The sequence below is a fragment of the Scomber japonicus genome, chromosome 20 (genome assembly GCF_027409825.1).
Source record: "Scomber japonicus isolate fScoJap1 chromosome 20, fScoJap1.pri, whole genome shotgun sequence".
Classification (NCBI taxonomy): Eukaryota; Metazoa; Chordata; class Actinopteri; order Scombriformes; family Scombridae; genus Scomber; species Scomber japonicus.
In genome coordinates, this window is record NC_070597.1 from 3154606 (window position 1) to 3172092 (window position 17487).

Here is a 17487-nt window from a genome sequence, read left to right on the forward strand (position 1 = left end):
TAAAAAAACCTGATATGCAGCTTTGAATATTTCAGTCAGTACGAGCAGCGAGACTCACAGAGGAGCAGCTGGAAGTGATAACAGGAAGTAGATCTGATGTTTTTACTCTAGTAAGGGAAAAAAATACTGTGATAGGAATCATGTTTAGAGATGTTTAAAATATGACTGAAGCTGCTTCCTGCATCATTTACAGCTCTTCTTTTTTAATTTTAAACTTCCTGTCGTTCTCCCGGGTCAAATTAACCCGTCTGTTTTGATTCTTCCTTCTTTCTTTCCTTCGTCTGTCCTTCCTCCATCCCCCTTTCTTCCTTATTTCTGACACATGTTATCCAGTCTGCTCTTCTGTGTCTCTGTACCTCCATGACTCAGGACAAACCCACTTGTGACCCATATTGCAGCCCAAATTTAAACCTTATGGGCCCACATGGACATGCTGGTTGGTCTGAAGCAGCACACCCAGCCCCACCAACGCAGCCCCCCACTCACGTCCCTTCCCGTCCCGTCCCGTGCACATTTTCTCTCTTCTATAACACCAACGTCTCATTTCAGGGGCTGATTTCCTGTTTCAGTTTCACTTGAGTCGTTTCGTTCCCTCCTCGCTCTCAGAAATGGGCTTAAACCCGGCTCACAATGCAGTCTCACTGGAGGCAACTTATAATACACTTACATGCTGTAATGTAGTTGGACACACACGCACACACACACAGACACACACACACACACACATTAACACACAGTGAGGATGTGTGTGTGAGAGACATAAATAGATGCTGGTGTGTTCACAACTTGATTATTTACATCCTTGAGTTTCCCCACACACACATTTTGATGCTTTAAGTGTGTGTGTGTGTTTTTTTTCTGTGCACGTTTACATCACGATGCGTGCGTTGCTATGGCGACGAGGCGGAGTTATCGCTGTGTCTGCTTGTGGCAATGTTAATTCAACTAATACGGCTGAGTGGAGAAACACACCCGGCCTACAGATGAGGAGAGAGAGAGAGAGAGAGAAAGAGGGAGAAGGAGAGAGAGAGGGGAAAGAGAGGGGAGAGAGAGAGGGAGAGAGAGGGAGAGAGAGGGAGAAGGAGAGAGAGAGAGAGGAGAGAGAGAGAAAGAGAGAGAGAGAGAGAGAGAAGGAGAAGGAAGGAGAGATGAAAGGGGAAGAGGAAACAAAAAGGGTCGAGAGAGAGAGAGAGAGAGAGAGAGTGGAGATAAAGAATATAAAAGAGAGAGAGAGAGGAGCGGGAAGGAGGAGGGAGGTGAAAGCCAAGCAGAAATGGAAATGAAGGGATTGAGGGAGAAAACAAATAAAAACCTGTGAATGAGAAGCAGCAGCAGCACCACGGCTCAGAGTGACTGTGTGTGACTCTAAACTACTCGCTCTAAGACTTTACAGTATGTACTGAGCTGCAACGACTCTATTTAATTATTTAAGCCTCATATATTCTGTTCAAGTCAAATTTACCAACTTCAGTTTTCAAAATAAAATACATGTCTATGTTATATTTTCATGTCTGAGGTAAAATAGACAAACACTCTCTCTGCTGTTCCTTCCTTCCTTCCTTCCAGCTTTCCTTCTTTCCTTCCTTTCCTTCCTTCTTCCTCCCTGCTATCTTCCTTCCTTCTTTCCTCAGTCCTTCCTTCCTTTACTTCCTCCCTTCCATCCTCCCTTCCTTCTTTCTTCTTCCCTTCCTTCCTTCTTCCTCCCTTCAATCCTTCTTCCTCCCTCCCATCCTTCCTTCTTCCTCCCTGCTACCTTCCTTGCTTCTTTCCTCTGTCCTTCCTTCCTTTACTTCCTCCCTTCCTTCCTCCCTTCCATCCTTCCTTCTTCCTCCCTTCCATCCTTCCTTCTCCCTCCCATCTTTCTTTCTTTCCTCCCTTCCATCCTTCTTCCTCCCTCCCATCCTTCCTTCTTCCTCCCTTCCTTCCTCCCTCCCATCCTTCCTTGCTCCTTTCCACTGCCCTTCCTTCCTTTCCTTCCTCCCTCCCTCCCTTCCTCCCTCCCTGCCTCCTTCCTTCTTTCCTCCCGTCCTTCCTCCCTTCCTTCCGTCCTTCCTCCCTTCCTTCTTCCTCCCTCCCATCCTTCCTTCCTCCTTTCCTTCTGTCTTCCTCCCTCCCTCCCATCCTTCCTTCCTCCCTTCCTCCCTTCCTCCCTCCTATCCTCCCTTCCTTCCTTTCCTTCCTTCTTCCTACCTTCCATCTTCCTTCCCTTCCATCCACTGATGATAAACAGGAAGCTTGTGTATGAATATAGAGATTAAAATGTAATGTCAGAGTGAGTGTTGTGGACGGAGGATGGAGGGTGAAGCAGGAGGAGAAGATGAAAGGCGGAGAGAGAAGTGAGAGAAGGAAGCAGCAGCAGTGAAACTCATTATCTGTGATGCTGCTCGGGTTCGGGACGGTCAGCAGCTCTGGAAGTTTGCTGCTCTGCAAACATTCGCCTGTGGCTGACGAGCTACAAAGTCCTCGCAAAATATTTCATCTTCTTCTTGCAAAGCTAATTATTAAGTTATTAAATCCAAAAATGTGTCCAGAAGCTTGAATGTTTTGAATTAGCATGACTTTGTCCCCTCCATCCGCCTCCATCCCTCTTTTCTTCTGCAAATATTCTTGTTTTTTTGGCATTTTTTGAATCAGTATCAAAAGAAATGACTCAAAACTACAAGGTGTTATAACTCAGTGTGTCATCCAGGCTCCACAGCAGAGAAAAAGGGACTCATGTATTTGAGTCAGTGGCAAATAAGGTTAAAAAATGTTCAAAAATGTCCTTCCTTCCTCTCTCCATCCTTCTTTCCTCCCTTCCATCTTTCCTTCCTCTCTCCCTCCTTCTTTCCTTCCTTCCTTCCTCCCCCCTCTTTTCTTTCTTTCTCCTTATTTCCTTCCTTCTTTCCTTTCCTTCCTCCCTCCCTCCTTCTTTCCTTCCTTCCTTGCTTTCCTTCCTCCCTCCCTCCTTCTTTCCTTCCTTCCTTCCTCCCCCCTCTTTTTTTCCTTTCTCCTTATTTCCTTCCTTCTTTCCCTTCGTTCTTCCCCTCCTTCCATACTTCTTTCTTTTTTTCCTTCTTTCCTTCCTTCCTTCCCTCCTTCCTCCCTCCCTCCTCACTCCATTCCTTCCTCCTGTCCCTCCTTCCACCCTTTTTTCTTTCCTCACTTCTTCCTTCCTTCCTTCCTTCCTTTCTTCCTTCCTCTACTGAATGCTCCTGAAAATGTCAAATGGTGTAACCACAAAAGAATGATAGATATTAAATATTTGATCACCTACAGTGGATTTAACCTTCCTGTCGTCCTCCCGGGTCAAATTGACCCCGTCTCTCTTTTGACTGTTCCTTCTTTCCTTCCTTCCTCTTTCTTTAATTTTCCCTTCGTTCTTCCCCTCCTTCCATACTTTTCTTTTTTTCCTTCTTTCCTTCCTTCCTTCCCTCCTTCCTCCTTACTATTTTCCTCCCTCCCTCCTTACTCCTTTCCTTCCTCCTGTCCCTCCTTCCACCCTTCTTTCTTTCCTCACTTCTTCCTTCCTTCCTTCCTTCCTTCCTTCCTTCCTCCACTGAATGCTCCTGAAAATGTCAAATGGTGTAACCACAAAATAATGATAAATATTAAATATTTTATCCAACAAGAAAGAAAGAAAGAAAGAAAGAAAGAAAGAAAGAAAGAAAGAAAGAAAGAAAGAAAGAAAGAAAGAAAGAAAGCGGAGGAAGCGAAGAAAGACAATTGAAGAGAAAGAAAGACGTTTGCAGACGACTCTTTAGTTTTTACTTTTATTTTGCTGACTCTGGTATCTCACATTCATCCCTCCATCATCTCATCCTTTCATCTCTCCATCTAGAAGCCTGTTTCATCCTCTCATCCTCTCATCTCTATACAATCCAGTGCATACTTCTCTACAGACCATCCATTCACCAAACACCTCCTCAACCCCCTCTTTGCATCTCCTTAGATAACACGTTGTTGTTCTCCTCTTACCAAGTGAATAAAGACTCTGATGTTCTGCTGCTGCTGGAACTGAACTACTGAACGCGGCTTCATGTGAAAAATGATGACCTGAAAAACCATTTCATGAAACCTTTAAAAAAGGATTAGGCAGCGAGGCAGAGGGAGAGTTGGTAAATGTTAAAATTACCATTATCTCCTCTTGTTGGATGTTGGATGGCGATGGCGGTGTAGTGTGTAGTGTGTGGTGTGTAGTGTGTGGTGTGTGTAGTGTGTGTGTGGTGTGGATGTAGGAGCAGCGAGTGGCGGATCAGCGAGGCCTGCGCTGGGTATGATGTATAATAGCTGTGATGTGTTATGAAGCTCTCTAAGCATTCATTAGGCCTCCATGCCTCCGCAGCTTTTTGCAATTATTGTTGACCTTTAAGAGGAAGAGGTTGATTCTCTCCGAACACAAAGAGTGAAGCTCCGCTGCTCTGGAGGCAGCACTCATCTGTTATACTGGAGACACACACACACATAGAGAAACACACACACACACACACACACACATAGAAACACACAAAGAAACACATAGACACATACACACATAAAGAAACACACACACACACACACACACACACACACACACACACAGAGAGAGAGAGACACACACACACATAGAAACACACACACACACACACACACAGAGAGAGAGAGACACACACACACACACACACACACAGAGAGAGAGAGACACACACACACATAGAAACACACACACACACACACACACAGAGAGAGAGAGACACACACATACATAGAAACACACAGAGAAAGACATAGACAGACACACACACACACACATAGAGAAACACACACACACACACACATATACATACATATACTGTACAAACACACACACACACACACATAGAGAAACACACACACACAGAAACACACACACACACACACACACACACACACACACACACACACACACACACACACAGAAACACACATACACACACATATATACACACACACAGACATATACAAAAACACACACACGGAAACACACACACACACACATACAGAGAGAGAGAAACACACACACACACACACACACACACACACACACACACACACACAGGAACACACAGAAACACAACACATACAGAGAAACAAACACACACACACACACACACACACACACACGAACACATTTGTCTCCGCTAGAGGCTCTTTCTATGTTTCTGTCACAAAATATCACACTGCTCAAGTGGAAAGACTATAAAACACACACACACACACACACACACACACACACACACACACACACAAGCACATTTATTTTAAGTTTAATAGAGGAAGTGGATAATAGGTTAAGAAAAACAAACACAGAGAGGTCGTCTACAGTTCAGAAGGAAACTCCATCCTCTGGTTATGAAACACCGTCAGAGCAGAAAGACGTCGCTATGATTCACATTAGAGAAACATTAGAGAAATTAATCCAAAAATAATCTAAACCGACTTTTACAAACTCTGATCCAGGAGAGTAAACCAATATTTAGAGAAACTCTGATACAGGGGAAGCAAACTTCAAGGGCCACATACAGACCAGTTTGATCTTATGTGGGCCGGATCATTAAAAAGATGGAGGGAAGGAAGGAAAGACAGGCAAAAAGGTAGGAAGGACACATGGAAGGAAGGGAGGAAGGAAGGAAGGAAGGACGGACAGAAGGAAGGACAGAAGGAAGAAAGGAAGGAAGCAAGGAAGGGAGAAGAGAGGGAAGAAAGGACGGAAGGAAGGAAGGAAGGAAGAAAGGGAGGAAGATGGAGGAAAGGAAGGAAGGACAGTATTATCCTTCCTCCCCCTTGACTCGAGGACAACAGGAAGGGTTAAGAAGTAGGAATGAAAACTGAGAATGGAAAGAACAATCAGAAGGAAAGGAAACAGGAATGATGTGATAGATGTGTGTCTTACAGAGTGAAGAGAAGGAACCTAAAAACCTGTTAAAGAGGTCAGAGATGAAGATATAATGATTTTAAAGCTCTCGGTCTACCTCCTAACCTCCACCTGAGGTCATAAGCTTTGGGTAAAGACTGAAATAATGAGGTTAGGACACAGTGGAGATCCCGCGGGGGAGACCCAGAACACGCTGGAGGGACTGAATATCTCCTCTGGTCGAGAGAGGGGAGGGGGGGGGGCTTGGGATCCCCCAGGAGGAGCTGCAGGGCATCATATCTGGGTCTCCCTTAAACAGTCTGATGATGTCATCGTGACTCTAGATGATGTCATGATTCATTATGTAATAGTGTAAAATAAAATGACTATAAAACAATGATTTTTTTTTTTTTTAAATTTAAATAACTCCTCCTCTTTCTTTCTCTTTCTCCTCCTCATCCCCATGCAACAGGCACGGGAGTCCGTCGCCGTGGCAACAGGCTAAACAGAGAGGCAGCGTGGGTTAAGCATCACTCAGCCGATATTTATCACCCACTTAGGCTTCATGGCCTTATGATGGGAAATCATCAACGCCCGGACCGGTGTGTGTGTGTGTGTGTGTGTGTGTGTGTGTGTGTGTTCATGTGTGTGTGTGAGTGTGAGTGTGAGTGAGTGAGTGAGTGATTGAGTGAGTGTGTGTGTGTGTGTGTGTGTGTGTGTTTGAGTGAGTGTGTGTGTGTGTGAGAGAGAGGGAGTGAGTGAGTGTGTGTGTGTGTTCGTGTGTGTGTTCCTGTGTGTGCTCCTATCTGTGTGTTTGTGTGTGTGTGTGTGTGTGTGTGTGTGTGTGAGTGAGTGTGTGTGCGTGTGAGAGATAGTGTGTGAGTATGTGTGTGTTCTTTCTGTGTCTCTGTGTGTGTGTGTGTGTGTGTGTGCATGTGTATGCCTATGCGTGTGTGTTTATGTCTGTACGTGTGTATGTCTGTATGTGTGTGTTCATTTTCAACTTTGTAGATGCAGGTGTAACTAATTATTACATGAAGTCTGAGCGAGACAGAAGAGGAAGATATGAAGGAACGAACTCAGGAATAAAAAAATATGATGAAAAACTAAATTCATTCTCTCTGCTTTGTTCCCTCTAACATTTCCCATCATCTATCTTTTCTTTCCACTACTCTCTTTCTTACTTTTAACGCTTATTTTCCACTTCTTCTTTCTATCGTGAGTCTTTTGGTTTCTCTTCTCCTGCACCAGTACCGCTCGGCTCAGCTCCTTCCTGTGACATCATGAGGTAACGCTGTGTGACATCATGAGGTAACGCTGTGTGACATCATGAGGTAACGCTGTGTGACTGAGTGTGTGTGACTGAGTGGAGTGGGCCCGCTGGTGAGGCAGGTTTTGATAGATTGTTCTGGACATTCATCTAATGACTCGCTCAGGTTTTACTCCTGCTACCCAGGCCTGTCGCTTTCCTGCTGAAGCCAGGCCTGTGATTGGTCGGGACACGGCCTGCATGCCTGCGACGTTGCGTGTCCCGCCGGTTTCTCTCCGTCGCACGACCGAGACGAGAACAGTCAAATCACAAAAAAGCAAATGATAGAGATGAAAGATTTTATGGGTGGTGTGAGAGGGAAAAAAAGGCTGCTAGGAAGAGAAGAACATTTAACCCCTCCTGTTGTCCTCAGGTCAAGGAAGGACAGAAGGAAGGAAGAGAGGGAGGAAGGAAAGGAGGAAGGAGGAAAAGAGGAAGGAAGTAAGGAGAGAAGGAAGGGAGGAAGGAAAGGAAGACTGAAGGAATGAAGAAAGGAAAGAAGGAAATAAAGGAGTAAGGAGGGAGGGTGGAAAGGAAGGAAGGAAGGACAGGTGGATATAAAGGAGTAAGGAGGGAAGGAGGGAAGGAGGAAGGAAGGAAGGAAATAAAGGAGTAAGGAGGGAGGGAGGGAGGAAAGGAGGAAGGAATGGTGGAAGGAGAGAGGGAGGGAGGGAGGAAGGAAGAGGAAGTGAGAACAGCGGGACAAATTTGACTCGTTGTAACATTTAACAGCTGTAAAAACTCCGCAAATGTCTTTTATTTTGAAATTTGAATTGACTTTTCCTAAAGTGGCCCAAAATGCACCAAAATGTCCTTTCCTTCCTCCCTTCAATCCTTCCTTCTTCCTCCCTTCCATCCTTCCTTTCCTTTCTTCTTCCTCCCTTTCATCCATCCTTCCTTCCTCCTTTCCTTCCTTCTTCCTCCCTTCCATCCTTCCAGCTTTCCTTCCTTCTTTCCTCCCTTCCATCCATCCTTCCTCCATTCCTTCCACCCATCCTTCCTTCTTCCTCCCTTCTATCCTTCCTTCCTCCTTTCCTCTCGCCTTTCCTTCCTTCTTCCGCCCTCCCATCCTTCCTTCCTCCTTTCCATCCTTCTTCCTCCCTCCCATCTTTCCATCCATCCTTCCTTCCTCCTTCACATCCTTCCTTCCTCCTTTCCATCCTTCTTCCTCCCTCCTTTCCTTCCTGTTTCCTCCCTTCCATCCATCCTTCCAGCTTTCCTTCTTCCCGCCAATCCTTCCATCCGTCCTTCCTCCCTTCCATCCATCCTTCCTTCCTTCCTCCCTCCCATCCTTCCTTGACTCTTGACTCTTTACCAGCAGCAGGTTAACGCTCCACATACAGGCGTCATGTACAGTAACGCTCTGTTTACCGCCATGTGATTATCCAACCAAGATATTCTTAAACATCATACTCCTACTCAGCTGTCTGAGTCTTGCAGCACAAAGTGGTTGTTGCGTCACACTTCAGCCCACAGCACCCCTCTCCCCCTACCCTCACCCTCCCCTCCCCCACTCCCCCACTCCCCCCTTCTCTCTCTCTCTCTGTTTTATTAGTCTGCAGGTCTATAAAGCAGATAGAAAGGAGACAGGAAAACGTGCTGAGACTAGATGTTCTCTGCCGATTTACTTCCCCAAAAATACACACTGAGGGCTAAAAACGGAGCGGGACTGAGCCAAAACAGAGAGGTGAGGAGGAGGAGGAAGGGGGAGGAAGGGGGAGGAAAGGGGGGAGGGGGAGGGGGGCAATCTTTAAACACATTGAGACTGATCTGGGTTATATGGACTCCACTGTGCACCCTCACTGTTTGTCCTTCTGTTTAACAGTGAGGCATAAAATAATGTTGGCTCAGAGTTTGTGAGCTTGTTTCAAGGTTGGAAAAATGAGGTTTGGAGGGAAGACAGGCGGAAAGAGAGAGGAAGAATTAGAGGGGTTTTTTTTTTGGGTGGTGTCATTCACCTTAGACCTTCAGCTAATGTCAACTATACTAACGCTGGTGGGAAGTAACAGGAAGTGCTGAATTTTAGTGCAATGTTGAGGAACTGTAGTGTTTCCATGTGATGCTACTTTCTACATCTCAGAGGGAAATATTGTACTTTCTACTCCGCTACATTTATTTAACAGCTTTAGTTACTTTTCAGATGAAGATTTGACACAATGGATAATATAACAAGCTTTTAAAATACAACATGAAACCTCAATAAATGTTCAAATGATCCAATATTTCAGCAAAAATCAAAAATTAGAGAAAAAGTCCTTTCTTTCCTCTCCCATTAATCATCTCAGCAGCCCTCACATTTATCTGCTGACCCTTTGGAGGGGCCCCACCCCTAGGTTGGGAACCACTGGACTAAACTAGCTAACTGTATATAAAGTAGTATAAACTAGCTAACTGTATATAAAGTAGTGTAAACTAGCTAACTGTATATAAAGTAGTGTAAACTAGCTAACTGTATATAAAGTAGTATAAACTAGCTAACCGTATATAAAGTAGTATAAACTAGCTAACTGTATATAAAGTAGTATAAACTAGCTAACTGTATATAAAGTAGTATAAACTAGCTAACTGTATATAAAGTAGTATAAACTAGCTAACTGTATATAAAGTAGTGTAAACTAGCTAACTGTATATAAAGTAGTGTAAACTAGCTAACTGTATATAAAGTAGTATAAACTAGCTAACTGTATATAAAGTAGTATAAACTAGCTAACTGTATATAAAGTAGTATAAACTAGCTAACTGTATATAAAGTAGTATAAACTAGCTAACTGTATATAAAGTAGTATAAACTAGCTAACTGTATATAAAGTAGCGTAAAGTAGCTAACCGTATATAAAATAGAGTAAACTAGCTAACTGTATATAAAGTAGCGTAAAGTAGCTAACTGTATATAAAGTAGTGTAAACTAGCTAACTGTATACAAAGTAGTATGAACTAGCTAACTGTATGTAAAGTAGTGTAAACTAGCTAACTGTATATAAAGTAATGTTAACTAGCTAACTGTATATAAAGTAGTATAAACTAGCTAACTGTATATAAAGTAGTATAAACTAGCTAACTGTATATAAAGTAATGTAAACTAGCTAACTGTATATAAAGTAGTGTTAACTAGCTAACTGTATATAAAGTAGTGTAAACTAGCTAACTGTATATAAAGTAGTATAAACTAGCTAACTGTATATAAAGTAGTATAAACTAGCTAACTGTATATAAAGTAATGTAAACTAGCTAACTGTATATAAAGTAGTATAAACTAGCTAACTGTATATAAAGTAGTGTAAACTAGCTAACTGTATATAAAGTAGTGTAAACTAGCTAACTGTATATAAAGTAGTGTAAACTAGCTAACTGTATATAAAGTAGTGTAAACTAGCTAACTGTATATAAAGTAGTATAAACTAGCTAACTGTATATAAAGTAGTGTAAACTAGCTAACTGTATATAAAGTAGTAAAAACTAGCTAACTGTATATAAAGTAGCATAAACTAGCTCCACCTCCAGCAGCTACAACAGTAACATGCTGCTCTAACACTGATGCTTCACTATTAATAATCTAATGACGTCATATATAATAATATATCACTACTTTTTACTGTAATACTGCATACTACATCACTATAATACTGCAATACTTTTACTGTAATACTGCATACTACATCACTATAATACTGCAATACTTTTACTGTAATACTGCATACTACATCACTATAGTACTGCAGTACTTTTACTGTAATACTGCATACTACATCACTATAATACTGCAGTACTTTTACTGTAATACTGCATACTACATCACTATAATACTGCAGTACTTTTACTGTAATACTGCATACTACATCACTCATAATACTGCAGTACTTTTACTGTAATACTGCATACTACATCACTATAATAATGCAGTACTTTTACTGTAATACTGCATACTACATCACTATAATACTGCAGTACTTTTACTGTAATACTGCATACTACATCACTATAATACTGCAGTACTTTTACTGTAATACTGCGTACTACATCACTATAATACTGTAGTACTTTTACTGTAATACTGCATACTACATCACTATAACACTGCAGTACTTTTCCTGGTAATGTAGTATTTGTACATTGCAGTATTAGTACTTTTACTGCAGTAAAGTGTCAGAGTACTTCTTCCAGTACTGCTGCTGACAGTTTCTACAGAGGATCATGTGACTGTCAAAGGTCGACATTTATCAGCAGAGTTTCTGGATAAGATTAACTTTGGTTTTATTTGCACAGAGCTGTGCAGAGCTGTCAGGCTGCATTTATGACTGAATCACATGTTCAGATCTGTTTAAACCTGTTTTCCTTATCAGATCAGAACTCAAACGTATTAAACTCATCAGGAAGTGAAGCTCAGACAGTCGTTGTCTTTAAGAGCTGAAATGGCGCAGAGAGATCAGCTGGACCAAGAAACACTCAGCTGTTCGATCTGTCTGGATCTACTGAAGGATCCGGTGACTACTACCTGTGGACACAGCTACTGTATGAGCTGTATTAAATCACACTGGGATGGAGAGGATCAGAGGAAGATCTACAGCTGCCCTCAGTGCAGACAGGCCTTCACACCGAGGCCTGTCCTGAAGAAAAACACCATGTTAGCAGCTTTAGTGGAGCAGCTGAAGAATACTGGACTCCAAGCTGCTCCTGCTGATGACTGCTATGCTGGACCTGAAGATGTGGCCTGTGATGTCTGCACTGGGAGGAAGCTGAAAGCCTTCAAGTCCTGTCTGCAGTGTCTGATCTCTTACTGTGAGAATCACCTCCAGCCTCACTTTGAATCAACCAAATTAAAGAAACACAAGCTGGTGGAGCCCTCGGAGAAGCTCCAGGAGAACATCTGCTCTCGTCATGATGAGGTGATGAAAATATTCTGCCGTACAGATAAGAAGTGTATCTGTTATCTGTGCACTATGGAGGATCATAAAGGCCACGACACAGTCCCAGCTGCAGCAGAAAGGACTGAGAGGCAGAGAGAGCTCGAGGTGAGTCAACTAAACATCCAGCAGAGAATCCAGGACAGAGAGAAAGATGTGAAGCTGCTTCAACAGGAGGTGGAGGCCGTCAGTCGCTCTGCTGATAAAGCAGTGGAGGACAGTGAGAAGATCTTCACTCAGCTGATCCGTCTCCTCCAGAAAAGAAGCTCTGATGTGAAGCAGCAGATCAGATCCCAGCAGGAAACTGAAGTGAGTGGAGTCAAAGAGCTTCAGGAGAAGCTGCAGCAGGAGATCACTGAGCTGAAGAGGAAAGACGCTGAACTGAAGCAGCTCTCACACACAGAGGATCACAACCAGTTTCTACACAACTACCCCTCAGTGTCACAACTCAGTGAACCTACAGACTCATCCAGCATCAATATCCGTCCTCTCAGATACTTTGAGGATGTGACAGCAGCTGTGTCAGAGCTCAGAGATCTACTACAGGACATCCTGAAGGACAAATGGACAAAAGTCTCACTGACAGAGCCTAAAGCGAAGGTTTTACTGCCAGAACCAGAACCAAAGACCAGAGCTGAGTTCTTAAAATATTCACGTGAAATCACTCTGGATCCAAACACAGCAAACACACAACTGTTATTATCTGAGGGGAACAGAAAAGCAACATATACAAGACAACCACAGTCTTATTCTAGTCACACAGATAGATTCACTGTTTATCCTCAGGTCCTGAGTAGAGAGAGTCTGACTGGACGTTGTTACTGGGAGGTGGAGCGGAGAGGAGTCGTTGATGTAGCAGTCGCATACAAGAATATCAGCAGAGCAGGAAGTGAATCTCACTTTGGATATAATGACAAATCTTGGTCTTTATATTGTTGCACTAACAGTCATGTATTTTACTTCAACAGCATTAATACTCCCGTCTCAGGTCCTGTTTCCTACAGAGTCGGAGTGTACCTGGATCACAGAGCAGGTATTCTGTCCTTCTACAGAGTCTCTGAAACCATGACTCTCCTCCACAGAGTCCAAACCACATTCACTCAGCCTCTCTATGCTGGACTTAATGTTTATTCTTTCTTTGGTTCTGGATCCAAAGCTGAGTTGTGTAAAGTGAAATAGACAGAAGTCATTTCAGACTTCATGTGTCAGATGTTGTAATTCTTCATGTTTTTGTCTCCATGTTTCTGAGCTGCTCAGAGATCGGCTAATAGGGATATTCAACACTTGATTTTACTTTATGTATGTGTCGTTGATATATTCAGTTTTTCTTTAAATGTGACTTTTTCCTGTGTGTTTTTATCCATGGAGGCTCTCACTGCTCATCACCATGTTTTTAACCTTCACTGACATTTCTTCAGATGAAAATGTGAACTTCTCTTTGTTCTAAATGTTAGTTTCATGTTTGTATTGATGTATTTGTGTCTGTTGTTTCTTAAACAGAGAAAACAGCAGAACTTCCTTCATCACAGATATTTTGTTCTCATCACTTTGTAAATTCATAAAGAAATGTTCAATCAAACTGTAATGATGATGATAATAATCATTAATGATGTTCTTGTACATAGCTGACATTCTGGGTTACACTAACTGACTGTGTGGATGAAGTCAATCTGAACATGAAATCATTGATCACACTTTACTGATTGGATGTGTCAACTATCTGAGGCTTCAATAATCAATAAAGATGATTTTTATCAACAGTGATCAAAGTGTTTTCTTCTCATTCAAAGCTTGTGTACTTTTACTGTAATACTGCATACTACATCACTATAACACTGCAGTACTTTTACTGTAATACTGCATACTACATCCCTCATAATACTGCAGTACGTTTACTGTAATACTGCATACTACATCACTATAACACTGCAGTACTTTTACTGTAATACTGCATACTACATCACTATAATACTGCAGTACTTTTACTGTAATACTGCATACTACATCACTCATAATACTGCAGTACTTTTACTGTAATACTGCATACTACATCACTATAATACTGCAGTACTTTTACTGTAATACTGCATACTACATCACTATAATACTGCAGTACTTTTACTGTAATACTGCATACTACATCACTCATAATACTGCAGTACTTTTACTGTAATACTGCATACTACATCCCTCATAATACTGCAGTACTTTTACTGTAATACTGCATACTACATCACTATAATAACCATCTCTGTTCTTTAAACACAACAAGCTCCACTCTGGGATCAGAGTTCATTGTTCTCTTCCTTCATATTTACAGTTCATAGATGGGTGTAACCAACATGTGACGCAGCACAGAGCTGTCAGGCTGCATTCAGCAGAATCATGTGTTCAGATCTGTTCAAACCGGTTTCCCTTATCAGATCAGAACTCAAACATATAAAACTCATCAGGAGGTGAAGCTCAGACAGTCGTTGCCTCTGAGAGCTGAAATGGCGCAGAGAGATCAGCCGGACCGAGACTCAATCAGCTGTCCCATCTGTCTGGATCTACTGAAGGATCCAGTGACTATTCCCTGTGGACACAACTACTGTATGAACTGTATTAAAGGATGCTGGGATGGAGAGAATCAGAGGAAGATCTACAGCTGCCCTCAGTGCAGACAGGCCTTCACACCGAGGCCTGTCCTGAAGAAAAACACCATGTTAGCAGCTTTAGTGGAGCAGCTGAAAAAGACTGGACTCCAAGCTGCTCCTGCTGATCACTGCTATGCTGGACCTGAAGATGTGGCCTGTGATGTCTGCACTGGGAGGAGGCTGAAAGCCTTCAAGTCCTGTCTGACATGTCTGATCTCTTACTGTGAGAATCACCTCCAGCCTCACTTTGAATCAACCAAATTAAAGAAACACAAGCTGGTGGAGCCCTCGGAGAAGCTCCAGGAGAACATCTGCTCTCGTCATGATGAGGTGATGAAGATATTCTGCCGTACAGATAAGAAGAGTATCTGTTATCTGTGCACTATGGAGGATCATAAAGGCCACGACACAGTCCCAGCTGCAGCAGAAAGGACTGAGAGGCAGAGAGAGCTCGAGGTGAGTCGACTAAACATCCAGCAGAGAATCCAGGACAGAGAGAAAGATGTGAAGCTGCTTCAACAGGAGGTGGAGGCCGTCAGTCGCTCTGGTGATAAAGCAGTGGAGGACAGTGAGAAGATCTTCACTCAGCTGATCCGTCTCCTCCAGAAAAGAAGCTCTGATGTGAAGCAGCAGATCAGATCCCAGCAGGAAACTGAAGTGAGTGGAGTCAAAGAGCTTCAGGAGAAGCTGCAGCAGGAGATCACTGAGCTGAAGAGGAAAGACGCTGAACTGAAGCAGCTCTCACACACAGAGGATCACAACCAGTTTCTACACAACTACCCCTCAGTGTCACAACTCAGTGAACCTACAGACTCATCCAGCATCAATATCCGTCCTCTCAGATACTTTGAGGATGTGACAGCAGCTGTGTCACAGCTCAGAGATAAACTACAGAACATCCTGAGGGACAAATGGACAAATATCTCACTGGCAGTGACGCAAGTGGACGTTTTACTGCCAGAACCAGAACCACAACCAGAACCCAAGACCAGAGCTGAGTTCTTAAGATATTCACGTGAAATCACTCTGGATCCAAACACAGTACACACACTGCTGTTATTATCTGAGGGGAACAGAAAAGTAAAATATACGGGACAACAACAGTCTTATTCTAGTCACACAGACAGATTCACTGATAGGTGTCAAGTCCTGAGTAGAGAGAGTCTGACTGGACGTTGTTACTGGGAGGTGGAGTGGAGAGGATGGAAAGTTTATGTAGCCGTCACATACAAGAATATCAGCAGAGCAGGACTTGAATCTGTATTTGGACGTAATGACAAATCTTGGTCTTTATATTGTGGCACAAACAGTTATGAATTTTGGTTCAACAACATTAAAACTCCAATCTCAGGTCCTGGTTCCTCCAGAGTCGGAGTGTACCTGGATCACAGAGCAGGTATTCTGTCCTTCTACAGCGTCTCTGAAACCATGACTCTCCTCCACAGAGTCCAGACCACATTCACTCAGCCTCTCTGTTCTGGACTTTGGGTTGGTCTTTCATCCACAGCTGAGTTGTGTAAAGTGAAATAGACAGAAGTCATTTCAGACTTCATGTGTCAGATGTTGTAATTCTTCATGTTTTTGTCTCCATGTTTCTGAGCTGCTCAGAGATCAGCTAATACGGATATTCAACACTTTGTTTACTTTATGTATGTGTCGTTGATATATTCAGTTTTTTTTAAATGTGACTTTTTCCTGTGTGTTTTTATCCATGGAGGCTCTCACTGCTCATCACCATGTTTTTAACCTTCACTGACATTTCTTCAGATGAAAATGTGAACTTCTCTTTGTTCTAAATGTTAGTTTCATGTTTGTATTGATGTATTTGTGTCTGTTGTTTCTTAAACAGATTAAACAGCAGAACTTCCTTCATCACAGATATTTTGTTCTCATCACTTTGTAAATTCATAAAGAAATGTTCAATCAAACTGTAATGATCATGATAATAATCATTAATGATGTTCTTGTACATAGCTGACATTCTGGGTTAAACTAACTGACTGTGTGGATGAAGTCAATCTGAACATGAAATCATTGATCACACTTTACTGATTGGATGTGTCAACAATCTGAAGCTTCAATAATCAATAAAGATGATTTTTATCAACAGTGATCAAAGTGTTTTCTTCTCATTCAAAGCTTGTGTACTTTTACTGTAATACTGCATACTACATCACTATAATACTGCAGTACTTTTACTGTAATACTGCATACTACATCACTCATAATACTGCAGTACTTTTACTGTAATACTGCATACTACATCACTATAATACTGCAGTACTTTTACTGTAATACTGCATACTACATCACTATAATACTGCAGTACTTTTACTGTAATACTGCATACTACATCACTATAATACTGCAGTACTTTTAATGTAATACTGCAAACTACATCACTATAATACTGCAGTACTTTTACTGTAATACTGCATACTACATCACTCATAATACTGCAGTACTTTTACTGTAATACTGCATACTACATCACTCATAATACTGCAGTACTTTTACTGTAATACTGCATACTACATCACTATAATACTGCAGTACTTTTACTGTAATACTGCAAACTACATCACTCATAATACTGCAGTACTTTTACTGTAATACTGCATACTACATCACTCATAATACTGCAGTAGTTTTACTATAATACTGCATACTACATCACTCATAATACTGCAGTACTTTTACTATAATACTGCATACTACATCACTATAATACTGCAGTACTTTTACTGTAATACTGCATACTACATCACTCATAATACTGCAGTACTTTTA

General features: G+C 42.1%; 2 protein-coding genes across 2 annotated transcripts in view; both read left to right on the forward strand.

Moving 5' to 3' along the window:
- Nucleotides 1-11569: 11569 nt before the first annotated feature.
- LOC128381442 (tripartite motif-containing protein 16-like) lies at nt 11570-13311 on the forward strand. Its single transcript, XM_053341457.1, has one exon. It carries the CDS (start codon nt 11570-11572, stop codon nt 13238-13240), a length of 1671 nt encoding a protein of 556 aa, XP_053197432.1. The 3' UTR covers nt 13241-13311.
- Nucleotides 13312-14553: 1242 nt separating this feature from the next.
- Nucleotides 14554-17487, forward strand: part of LOC128381832 (tripartite motif-containing protein 16-like) — a 3483-nt gene continuing 549 nt past the window's right edge. Inside the window, exon 1 of the mRNA XM_053341861.1 lies at nt 14554-16185. Coding sequence (XP_053197836.1) covers nt 14554-16185 — 1632 coding nt within the window. The remainder of the gene's footprint in view (nt 16186-17487) is intronic.